Source organism: Trachurus japonicus, chromosome 8 (assembly GCF_045865225.1).
Source record: "Trachurus japonicus isolate A0001 chromosome 8, Traja_1.0".
In the NCBI taxonomy this organism is placed as follows: domain Eukaryota; kingdom Metazoa; phylum Chordata; class Actinopteri; order Carangiformes; family Carangidae; genus Trachurus; species Trachurus japonicus.
In genome coordinates this window covers 21,686,951-21,699,630 of record NC_140914.1, presented here as the reverse complement: position 1 = coordinate 21,699,630, position 12,680 = coordinate 21,686,951, and the positions used below count along the sequence as shown (strand labels likewise).

Sequence of the window (12,680 nt, the reverse complement as noted above, 5' to 3'; positions counted from 1 at the left end):
AGGCTGAGGTGATATATCCATGTACTGTAACTAACATCATCAGTTATGAACAACGTGCCCACTCAGAGCTTGTAGAGCTGCAGCTACAAAACCTGTGCAGGATCATGTGAAGTGTGGGAATATTTTAGACAGAGACCCATGCTTTGCAAATTGGAAATGGCCTCTCACAGCAGTAAAACCGCTATGCACAGTCACTTGAAGCCAAAGCATCCCAGAGCACTATGTTGACAGCGAGAGACAGCACCGTTTTGTTTACTTTTGCTCCCCAGCCAAGGCCTGATATATTAGGATTCTGAGCAGGCAGAACAAGTCATTTATGCACCACTGCTGTTATGGTCACATAATATTTCAGCATGCATCATCTAACGTTGTATATTTTCTGTTTCCTTTAACGACCATGTATGACTGAGAAAATGGCTTAAACTAACATTACAGACTGTTGTTACAGTCTGTAATGTTTCCAAATATTTTCCTTGCTGAAGTAAAAATACATTTGCCAACGACTTCCTTAATCTTCTTGCATGTTACTCCGTGGTAAAGTAAATCCATGCCGTACCTAATTGAAGTTTCAAGTCAAGTTCTTCGGTAAAAATACAAATTCTCCAGTTCTCCAGAAAGGGTTGCTATGACACATGCTGATTAAATTAATACAAATAAATTATTACAGCCAGACAGCAATAAATCATCCTCTAATGGAGATTATAATATTCAGTTTTCATTCAATCTGCTGGAGAGGACGTTGATTTATTTAAATGGTCATTTTGAAGCCTGGAATTTGTGCTGCTCTTTAACTCGTTGTCAAACCTAATTCATACAGTATGTAAAATATTAGGAACAGCTCCCTCACTAAGGTATGGTTTATTGTGCTTATTTATTATTCTATCTACTTACTTTTTATTGTTTTATGTTTCAATTCTGGTTCTAGTTACTTAAGTGTTGTGTGAGTGTATATGTAGTGTATGTAAGATCCTTTGAATTTAAAGTAAGTATTTTTTGATGAGATCTATGACAAATAGAGCCTATTATTATTTATATTATTATTGTTAATCATCAATCCATGAAACGTAAGTGACACGAAAATTAGATGACAGAGTAAAATATTTAATTTCTACATATTTTGAACAAAATTAGGGGTATGATACTTCCACCTTCAACAAAATAGCATCAAACTCACACATGCTTAACTACTGTATGGTATTAAGATCAATATGTACCGAGCAATATTCTATTGTAAATCTGCCAGACTTCGAACAAAGAAACTTGGAACCTTTCTTCTTGAGTCTGTTTGGCACACACAGATACTGTAGAGTGAGTGTTAAGTAAGTACAAACAAAAGCTGCCTGTTGGATCTCCCAACTAAACATAAATAATACATTACTACAATTACAGTAGTGTTTGCCTACATTTTGCATTTCTTTGTTTTAGGTTATCTGGTAAATCTGAGTAGTTTTTCAGGCATGTCTAAGGATTTACAACTTGTCCTGTTATTTATGATTGATCAAGTTGGACTTATGTCAGACATTATTAAAATATCTGCATATCAACTAACAACGTCTAGTTGCATGTCATGGCCCAGAGTCATGTTATTATGTTGTCAAGGCCAATTAGTGATGCTCTTTATGTAACTTTAATTGCAACGTCCTGAAGAGTGTGAGGTTAAAGGCAGTTTAATATCAAATGTAAGTGGCCAGACAATGTGGTTTGAATCAATTTACATAAATCATTTCACATGTGGGCTTTTACTTTCATGCAGACTCGATAACAACCATCTATTTTCAATCTGGAATCAGTGTAAGCCAAATCAGCGTAGCCAAAACAAGCATCAATCATCTCCCTCTTTTTCCCTCTGCACACTCGCACAGTCTACACTATACCTCCTACATTCATTCACCTCTTCACACACATGTACACTCATAGTCTCATAAAGTTTGGCTAGGTGTCACAGAAGAGGGATGATGAGTACTGAGGGGAGGAACAACTTACATAAGACTGTGTGTGTGTGTGTGTGTGTGTGTGTGTGTTATTGGCCCAATAAGGCCATGGCTCTCCCAGTCACTCCTTATGTTTATACCACAAAGATAGAAATACACACACACACACACACACACACATACACACACATATCCTCTGGAGAGGGTATTAGAGGAGAGGCAGGCAAATAGAGATGGGGAGAGGAGGGGAGGGGATGGACTGAGTGGAGGCACAAGAATCTTCTTTTTGGGGCTTTATCCATCTGCTTTCCTGGTTTGAAGTGAAAAAGGTTGTGTGTGTGCATGTGCATATAAAATATATTGACTTCGGTGTAAAAACTCCTCAAATGAATGCGACTGTGCAACCGCACAAGATTTTGTCAGTGTGTGAGACGGCAGAGCAGGGGACTGGGAAGCGGTATTATTAGGCCGATACGTCCCAGATGTTGGCCACACAGGGTAAACTGGAAACCTAATCCCGGGGAGTGTGTGACAGTGCCTAGATGACTATTTGTGTGTGAGTGTGTGAGAAAAAAGGGAAAGAAATACTTTGCCATTCCTCCTATTCCTTCCTTCAGTCTCCCACCCCTGTCTACCCCGCCTCCTCCACCCCAATATACCCTCATTTCCTCTCATTTAGACTCTCAGAGATAAATGCCATTTTCACACACAATTACTATTTCTGACAATCAACACTCATCAAACTGCTTATTTTGACATTAAGGTCAGTCTTATCATTCATCTTTACTGCTTAGAACTTTCATTCACCCCACACTGCACATATGTATGTATGTATTCTTACCTGCTCGTGGTACTCAATCCCCATGCTGAGAGTGTTGACGAGGATAGCGATCATGATCCCTCGGTTGAAGTATTTACTTTCCACGATCCTCTTCAGTTTTTCTCTGAAGTTAACCCAGGCCCGAACCACTCCGTTTTTGTACTCCACGACCCCCCGCTGCCTGCACCGACCTCTTCTACCTCTCAGATCCCCCCCCTGGATGAGTCATTCAAAGAGAAGCAACCAAGGTGAAAATGTTGATTTAGTGATGTGTTGGATAAATATTGTTTTGTTGAGCAGTAGTCCTTCAAACAGCTAAACAACTAGATTTAAATCATCATACTAATCACACTAAACCTACATGCTGAAATTTGGCCTCCATCATTAATTCCACCATTAATTTAAGCCACTACCTCCACTACCTTCATCATCACTGCTTATCACTGCACCAGCTTGCATTCTGACCTGGGGAAAGTCGTGCAGTCCGTCTACCTCTCCTCTTCCTCCCTCCAGGTCTCCCAGCTCCAGCTCTAAGGTCTCCAGGCTGCGGGCACAGAGAGGGCAGCTCAGCAGCTCCAGGAGCAGAGGGCTGGGCACCACGCCCGCCAGCTGGTACAGGAGCCTCTGGCGACCTGAAGGGGGCAAATGAGTGGAGATGATCAGCTATGGCAGAGGGATTGTTCTTAGTACTGTCCATGTGATGTTTTTGTCATGGTGATGGTTTGGCTTTATTGAGCGGGACCAATGTGTCACTGTGTGTAAATACAGCTTTGTGATCAAACACTGTTTACACTGGATCCAAGCCAACGGTGCACATTTTAAAATGCAGTATTTGCAGTAATTATATCTGAAACTAGGTTATAATGTTTACAAACAGAATCATATTAAAAGACATAATTGTACATTTTGTTGCCACATAGCTAGAGCTACATAGCTAGCGTTAGCACTGAGGTAGGGCAGACCGTGCTGTTTGTACTGAGAGGCAACAATCTGAAAATCATTCACTGCAAAACACTCACTGCTGCTCATTAAATTCATTTCTGTGAGTGCAGCATAACTGAAGGCGACTTTTCTCTTCTCTCATCTGGACTATGTTGGCTTTAGTGGTTTCTCTGACTTGTGTCAAAGGAAAGACTTTATATTTTAAAACAGTTACAAAAAACAGAGCACAACAGGACAAGAGAGGAAGAGGAATACATGAGTGAGACGCCATGGTTTAATGATGAAGCTGGAGGAATATAATGTCAGTGAAATTTTACATGCAGTGCTGAGGGGATGTCCTATTTCAGTACAGAGCCAAAACAAGTTTCTGCAGCGAGTGCTGTGAGCTCGCCCACACCACGAGATCCTGGCTGACTCCTCTCACCCTCTGTTCTCTGACTACATCCTCTTAAAATCACTATGGAGGAACTGCAGAGCACAGCTGAACACAGACAGAGGCAAAACATGACTCCTGGAAACATCAGCTCCACAAAAAGCAGCTTCAAACAGGACATCACGCTGTTTACATCATTATATAATACCTAGAACTATAGAACTATACGATACTACAAACTTTAGACAGTTTAAAGAAATTATGTTTCATTGCCTTTTATTTTGTGAATAAATCTCTCTGTTGATCTAAGCATTTTGATTCCAACTTTTCACAGCTCGTTTGCATGCTCACAAATGCTTTTAGCAAAAAAGATTTGTCTGGCATAAAGGTCAGTCAAATTCAACCCAGCCCCACATTATGTTATATTACATTAGGTTAGATACGATTAGATCTATGCTACAATTAGATTTGAGAGTCGCCAATTCGAAAAATATTCCTCAGACCACTGGGAAAGCTTTCTGAGGAGGCTATTCAAACAAACGGGAATCAAACTCTTTGATTACGTTACGAGATTTAGCTAGGGCCGACTTATCTGACAGAGCTAAAAGCAAACATTTGGAGGACAAATCCAAAAATGACTGACAGCGCCTGGAGACGACATTCCCTTGCATACATTTAAACTTTCAATCAGCCGCAAATTGAATCACGGTTGATGAGAGTCAATCTAAATCTTGTCATCTTTTACACACATCAGTGTCTGTGTATGAGTGTGTGTGCTGCTGTTGTCTCACCCCGATTAAAAGTCCTATATAAGTGAGTTGTCTTTTTTTTTTATTGTTAACCAGGACTAAGTTCTATGTAAATACTGAAAGTATCAAAACACATGGGAATTTGCACAGCCCATATTGAGAACTGTAAAAGAAGCTTCAAAACTTTCTGAACTTTTGTGACATCACAACGATACAGTCACAGTCCTCAGCCACTCCTCTAACATGGCTCACCTGGACTAATCGGTCAACTATTTTTTTTGTTTTAACTTTAATTAAAAACACTAATATAAGAGAGCAGTGGCTTTGGTTTATTTGGGCTGATTTCAATGCTGACTGAGTTTTATTATGCTGCAGTATTATGTTTAAATCCGTGTCTTACAAAGAGTCAGCCAATCAGAGGAGAAAAAAATCCAACAAAAAACATCTTGTTCTGGCTCAAGCTCGAGAGAGAAGCATGAGAGAAGAGATGTAAAACTATTTGTACATGTTTTTGGAACTTCAAACCCCAGATGTACCTTCTCATGAACATCAAAACCTCAAATAAAACACCAGAAAATTGAAGAACAAGGGACGGAACAGACAGGTCTATTATAATGCTGCTGCTTTTTCATTTTCCTTTGCAACAAACACTGGTTCATGTTGTCTCCTCTGTGCCTGTTCTGTCATTTTCTCTCTCTGCCTCATGCTGTACCCGGAGCTAACCTTCCTTTTTGCCTTCCTCTCCCTCCGCTCTCTCAGTTTTTTCTCACTATTGATCTAATTTATTTTTCTCTCTGTCTCCCTCTCTTAGCCTCTCCTTTGAATCTTTCATACATTATGCCTCTCTTCTACCTTTCTTACCTGTGTTTTGTTTATCTTGCTTTCCACTGGCTACTTCTCCTCCCACTGCTACTCCCCACACGCCATGTTGATTCCCTTCAATCCTCCCGTTTATCCACCTCTCTGCGCTAATGATTGTAACACTTGAGACATGGATTTCCTGTCAGGGCTCTCTAAGTGCTGCTTGAGACAAACGCACACACGCAGCCACAGCAGACGTTGCCACAGGCTACCTCAGGTCAAAATCAGGAAGAGGACATGATGAGGTACTTGAAGGAAGAAATGTAGATGAAACCAGGAGACAAAAGTGAGAGTGATAACAAAAAATGTAATGGAGCCCAAGGGTAATGTGGAGCAGCTAGTTCAGAATCAGAGGGAAAATTAAAGTACAGAGAAACCCTGAAAAAAAAAAGGAAATTATTTAAAATGATTCTACTACAAGCAGACATGGGCCTCGTTCAAATATTTTCAAGTTGATCCATGACATTACAGATGTGTACAATGTGTATGTCGTCTTACTGTGCTGTCCCATGAGCTGGTAGAGCTTATTCAACGTCTCCGTGTGCTCGGACGCCGGGTGGTTTGGCGGGTGCTGCTCAGGACTGGGCCGGCACTGCTGGGAGTGAGGTGGTGGCGTCTTACTGCTGTAGCTGCACACAAAAGACGGCAGGATGGTGGGATAGTTCATCCCCCCATTCAGCCGCCCGAGCAACGCCCCCATGCCTTGGGTTACAACAGATGGGTTGCCACCGCCTCCGCCGCCACCATTGCCGTCGCCGTTATTTCCGTTCGTGCTTCCTCTCCGCGCGGGAAGCGACCTCATCTCGAGCTCCTCGCCTCCCCCGGTACCGCTCTCTCTGTCCATGTGCTCGGAGGTTCCCGCGCTGATGCTGTGCTGCCCCCCGTTGCTGAGGCGACAGTGCTGGTGCTGATGGTGCTGCAGGAGGTTGTGGATGGGCCTCAGCCACAATGCGCTGTTTGGGCCCGAGGCTCCGCAGCCGCGGCTGGAGCCGTGGCCGTGTCCATTACCGCCACCATTACTGCCTCCGCCGGTGCCATTAGGATTCACCTTTTTACGCCGTTTACTGGGCAGAATAGACGAGACATGAACATGCTGTTACTTCCAGCTCTGTGTTTTTGAGCGTTTACATCTGAATGCATCTCTATAAATAATTTACGCAAGACAGTTCCGTGAGATACACAGTTACCAAAGCCGGCTAAATTAAATGCTCATAATAAAACACGTTTTACTTGCCCCACATGACCCATAAAGTGTTGCAAACAGACACAAGAGGACTTGCAAAGACTGAACTGCTGGGCAAAGCCATGATTAATTTAGCCAGGGGAAAATGTTTGATTATTATTTCAATAAAGGGAAACCTCTCTTGATATTTTCATAATATTACAGAAAATCAATGAGCATGCGTGAAATGGGTCTAGTTGGTAATGTCAACGGCAGCGGGGTGCAGACATTAAGAGGGTGCTGCCAATTTCTGAATTGTTTTTGAATGACCCTGAAAATTATTGAACGATGATGTAAATTGGAAGAGAGACAAACTACTACTCTCTACACTGATTTGAATTTGAATTGAAGCTTTCGCATTCAGCTTGTTTTGAGTGCAGAAGTGATTCGCCTTGGTTTTAGTGTCTAACCTGTGCCATCCAGAGTATATCCTCTGCAGCCTGCGTGTAAACTTGCGGTACAGGTGGCTGATGTAGCGCAGCATCTCCTCGTAGCACGAGCCCGGTTCGCTGTAGCTGGCCAGCGTGGAGTCGTTGGACATGTAGCGTGCACGCTGCTCCCTCATCAGGGCGTTCTCCCTTTGCTTTGTCTCGGAGAACTGGGTGGCGATGACCACGAGGCACAAGTTGATCATGAAGAAAGAGCCCACCTGGTGGAGGGAGGAAAGAACAGCTCATGTGATAAAACTGAAACTGAAAATCAACACTGTAGCAACATCATCAGTGAATCCATTTATTTAAGGAACAACTCACTTCAAGGTGTTGAAAGTGTAATAAGAGGCTGTGTTATGATCATTTATCTATTAAGAAGATGCAGCCTGTTTGACCAGATACTGAGGTCATCAAACTCACTTAGAGAATTATGAGTTTTGAAATACTGTATGCTCTGATGAAATTGCCTTAACAGGAAGCTAGAAACATCCATCTCATCTGCTGTATCATGAAACGTCTACCTAACATCTTATCACTGCGTTACTGAAAGCGCAAGACGAGATTAGACAAGCACGCTCTCCATCTTTGTAAAGGATTTCTCTCTCTGACATTGTCATATATCCTCATTCCTGTCTAGCTCAGTTTCTATACGAACCATTGTGTTCATCATTTCCCTCCTCCAGCCATTTCTCTTTCTCACCCCCTCTTCACTTTCCCCACTTTTTTTTCCCTCCCTCTCTGCCTCTGAATGCATAATAAGCACTTTTACATCAAACGACAGGCGGGCAGGGAGCTCATACAGAATAGTAGAATACAGCCTAAGCTGGGATCTTTGTAAACCCACACAACAGCACGATAAGAGTGAAATTGTACAGGATAAGACATCTACAAGGTCCGACAGAAGGGAGTTCAGCTCTAAGCACAACTTAGTGCTTAATTTCAGCAGGCTTATTCTGGGTTTTCTAAAGTACAAATACACAAAAATGACAACACATCATACACATGAACATTTTTTTGAGTATTCAGACCAAAATATTGCAAATTTTGTAGAGCTGTATGAAGAGGAAAAGGATTGTAGAAATGAGTGGTTCGTGCACAACTGGGTTGAGAAGTTGTCTTGGTAAATCCTGACTAGTTTTAATCAATCGAGTCTTGTAAAGTGTACTGAGTGTGCTATGTTTACAAAGTGAGTATTTAAAGTATAATCACATACATGACTAAAAATTCTGAACCAATTTCACCTTTAATTCATGAGTGAAATTTACAGTTAGTTGTTGCTCCAATAAAAAGCCAAGTTGTTTTAGAAAATGACAGCAAGTCAGGATTACACCAGAGACTGAACTGAGCTGGGTTTGGGCTCATTAAATGCTGGAATGATTTTTGCTTGGACCGTGCTGGTCCACGTGGATCTGGCACAGATTTAGGAACCACTCCAACATCTAATGTGAATTCTCTAAAGATTGTTTTTTTCCCGCTATTTTGAGAAACACACTAAAATATCAGAAAAGGTCAACTCAAGGTGGTACTTACAATAATGAGCAGTATAAAATATATAAAATTGTAGAAGGAGTGCGCATCCATGACATAGTACATGATATCTACCCATCCTTCTAGGGTGATGACCTGGTGGTAGAAGCAAAAAGACACAAAGAGAGACAAAATATTAGTGACTTGAATGAAGTAGAGAACAAAGTTGCTTGCTATTTCTCCCAAAAAAAAAAGAAAAAAAAAACATGGGACAAAGCCACCCAAATCATGCACTGAATTGTGCTCACAGAGTATTCAAAGCACACAGCAGCCAAATGGACGACATTTCAGCTCTTTAATGACTGTTTCTCTGAAGAAAGTTTGTAGTGTCCCTCCAGCCTTTTAGTAGTTAGTAGTAAGTATATGTTTTTCTGTGTGTGTGCACTGTGCACATCTCTTTCTGTGGCTGCGTGGATTGAAGCCAACATTGTGAGGACATGTTAGCATTGCAAGGACAGTTTGGCCAGTCCTTGCAACTTCAAAGGGCTGTTTGATGGCTGGGACTTGGTTTTTTGGGGTTCAAATTAATTTTAGGTTATGGATTTGGCTACAGTTAGGTGTTCGCTTGTGATGGTTAAAGATAAGGGGCAAGTTACAGTAATGCATGAGGTCCTCGAAACTGTGGCAAGACCAATGTGTGTGTGTGTGTGTGTGCGCCTGCCAGGGGACTGACGCGGCTCTTTCATGTAGCCACAATGCTAATGAGCAGTTCAGATGCTGAGACATGAAAGCGGTGGCTCAGCTCAGCTCAAACCAATAATACGCTCACACCTCAACATCTACACCTCGGACAGCACAGACAGTCAGAGCACACACACACACACACACACACACACACACACAACAATGGCATGAGTACATACCGATATATACACACACTAAACAAAAACCCACCTGCCAACGCATGCATACATACCTGTGTGTAGATAAAGAATCACACACAAATACACCATAAAGAAACACCACACATTCATATCACACACACACTCACATGTGCACCCTCAGACCAAGAGATGACTAATCTAATCCCTTCTTCACTGAAATATCCACTACTAGATTAATACAAACACACCTCTAAACGTGCATATATTCATTCTAGTCAAACAACAATCAAAACAAACATATCACACAAACACACACTCATTCTATACAATAAATAAGGACTTGCAATAAATGTTTTTTCTTTTAATTAAAAGAATAGAAAGAACCGTTCATGAAGGACTGTGAGCTGTTGAGTAAACGTGACTGTCAGTCTTGATGTGTGTGTAAAACTGTCAATGACATGATCGTGAAGAAAAGGAAGAGAGTCCCTGTTGACATTGGTGATTTAAGAACAGAGACGGAGGCGATAAGCTGAACAAATCACTCTCTGACCACGAGGCTCACCCTCATCCTCTGCTCCAGACCCACCCTGAAGATCAGAGGAAGCTATGGGAGCGTTCGGTCTTGTAATTCATGCTAATGACATGCGTGTGGAGCAGAGAGCACGCTCTCAGGTGTCAACGGTGAGTCACTCAGCCAACACATTGTTCTTGAACACTAAAGGACCGTCTGCCAGAGAACACGTGTGTCTGTGTGTGTGGGAGGTCAGTAGTCATTAACCAGGAGGCTGATAGAAACACCGGCCTGTTAACCCTTTAGATGCCTGTTCTCATTCCTTATCTCTCTACCTCTTCACGTGACGTCCCTTTCTCTTTTCTTCTCCTCTCATCTTTTTTTAATCATTTTGTCACTCTGAGTTTAAACCATATGTTAGGACTGGGTTTGAGTGATAATTCACATCCTTCTGAAAAATCAGTCGCTGTCACTTGCAGTACATGGGTCAATGATGTGATGCACCCCAATGTCAAGTGGTGTAACTAAATCTGATTATATGAGTGCCGTAAATCGTTTCATCCATGGACCGACCCGACCACTGCCTCCCGGTTTCACTAGCTAATGGCTAATATTTATAGCTAATCTTCGCGCCGATCGGGGCGGTGTTTGACTCGGTTGGTGGAGCACCCGCCCCATGTGTTGAGGTTGTCCTCGGTGCGGGTGGCCCTGGTTCGAGTCCCGTGTCGAGCGGCCCTATCATACGTGTCTACCCCCCCTTCTCTGCCTCCCATTTCATGTCTCTCTCTGAACTGTCTTGTCCATTGAAGGCAAAAAAGCCCCTAAAAATATATTTAAAAAATTTAAAAAATCTTAGCGCCGATGTCCTCATTTGCTGTTGTAGGTCACACAGAGACATCAGCAGAAACGAGAGACTTTTCCATACCCAGTTAAAAGTTCCTTGTAGGGGCTTTAAATCCACTCTAGTGGATAAAATATTTATTATTTAACATTCTTTTGTGGTTACACCATTTGACATTTTCTGGGACATTCTGTCTTACTTTTGTTAAAAAGGTTCAAATGTCATCTCAAATGACATAAAACCAACATGAATTCAAAATTTAATGCATGCTTTTAAAACATTTATTCATTTATTTTCATTTATTTAAACAAAACATTTGTCACTGACTCACATAATGAAATTTTGCCCTGAAGTCAAGAAAAAAATGACAAACAATAAAATATCAAATGAAGTGAATGCTAAAAGGACTCAAACACCTTATTAAGGTAAGTCCAAGAGAATGTTTTGAAATACAGGGTCTAAAACATAAACCCTGACCCTAAACAAACCTGGATATGCCAGACTCCTTTGGCTCTCTCCAAAGACCAGTGCTAGAGATACTGTACCTCTAAGGTCAACAAAGGAATCAAGAAGGGAAGCTGCCAAAGTGTATTTAGTGTATTGCCAAATGCTAGTTGGGACCCAATTAAGCCACAGGCTTGGTTGTATTGGGTACCCAACATGACACGTTAACAGCTTGTACTCGGCAGCAGTCCCAGGGTAACCCTGAATTAAATCAATTTGGAGCCCAGGGCTGAAATGTTTTCAAAAGCCTGCATTGAAATGTATAATTCATGTTCTTTATATTTACAGATACTGAGGGAGTAAAGCTGTAGACTGGGATAACAAGCCGAGCACCTCATTTAACATCTAACATTCCTTCTATCTCTCTGTGTCTGAATCGCCATTCCTCTTCTTATTCTGTATCATCTTCTACTGTTTTCATGTCAACAAATAATGTATACTATACAATACTGTCATTAGATTAAATAATTAAAATGCAATAACATTTGATCTTATGATTTTTGAAAATGTAACCAAATATTATCACTTGCAGCATATTCAAACAACACTCTGAAAATGCTAGCTCTCCTTTTCTAAGCATGTAAACAAACTTCTGATCTGAGCTCATCGTGTTACACATGTGTCTGAAATGCAACTTTTGCCTCTACCACACTGGCAGCTACAACAGAATCATAAAATAGTAAACTGAGTCAGAAATTAAATTTAACATGAAATTAAATCTCATTTTATGCATACATGACTTGAATATTTATCTCATCCATGCCTCAACATGATGCTTTCTAACCCATCTCAACAGAAACAAAGAAAGGACAACTCAAATATTTAAAGCCACTGACTGTGAGCTGAGACCCTCCACACACACACACACACACACACACACACACACACACACACACACACACACAGAAAAGTTTTGAGAACAGGAATTAGTATGTCTGTTTGTGTGTGTGTGTGCGTGTGCGTGTGTGTGTGTAGTATTTCTGGGGTAATTTGTAGGTAAGACTCGGTACAGCTCTTTGAGAAAGTCATGTTGTGCAAGTCAAAGCCCATTACACACAGAGACAGATCTATCAGTGGGTCCTGGACAGATCTATTAGAAGGCCTGGAATTCATATCACAACAGTGCAGACAGTATGAGCACAAA

General features: G+C 41.4%; 1 protein-coding gene across 3 annotated transcripts in view; it reads right to left on the bottom strand.

Moving 5' to 3' along the window:
* Positions 1-12,680, bottom strand: part of cacna1ha (calcium channel, voltage-dependent, T type, alpha 1H subunit a) — a 56,483-nt gene that overhangs the window by 33,028 nt on the left and 10,775 nt on the right. For all 3 annotated transcript variants that reach the window (XM_085784644.1, XM_085784645.1, XM_085784646.1), the window contains exons 6-10: positions 8,860-8,952; positions 7,309-7,547; positions 6,175-6,740; positions 3,217-3,383; positions 2,773-2,967 (exon numbers count right to left, since the gene is read on the bottom strand). In XM_085784644.1, the coding sequence (XP_085640770.1) occupies positions 2,773-2,967; positions 3,217-3,383; positions 6,175-6,740; positions 7,309-7,547; positions 8,860-8,952 (1,260 nt within the window). The remainder of the gene's footprint in view (positions 1-2,772; positions 2,968-3,216; positions 3,384-6,174; positions 6,741-7,308; positions 7,548-8,859; positions 8,953-12,680) is intronic.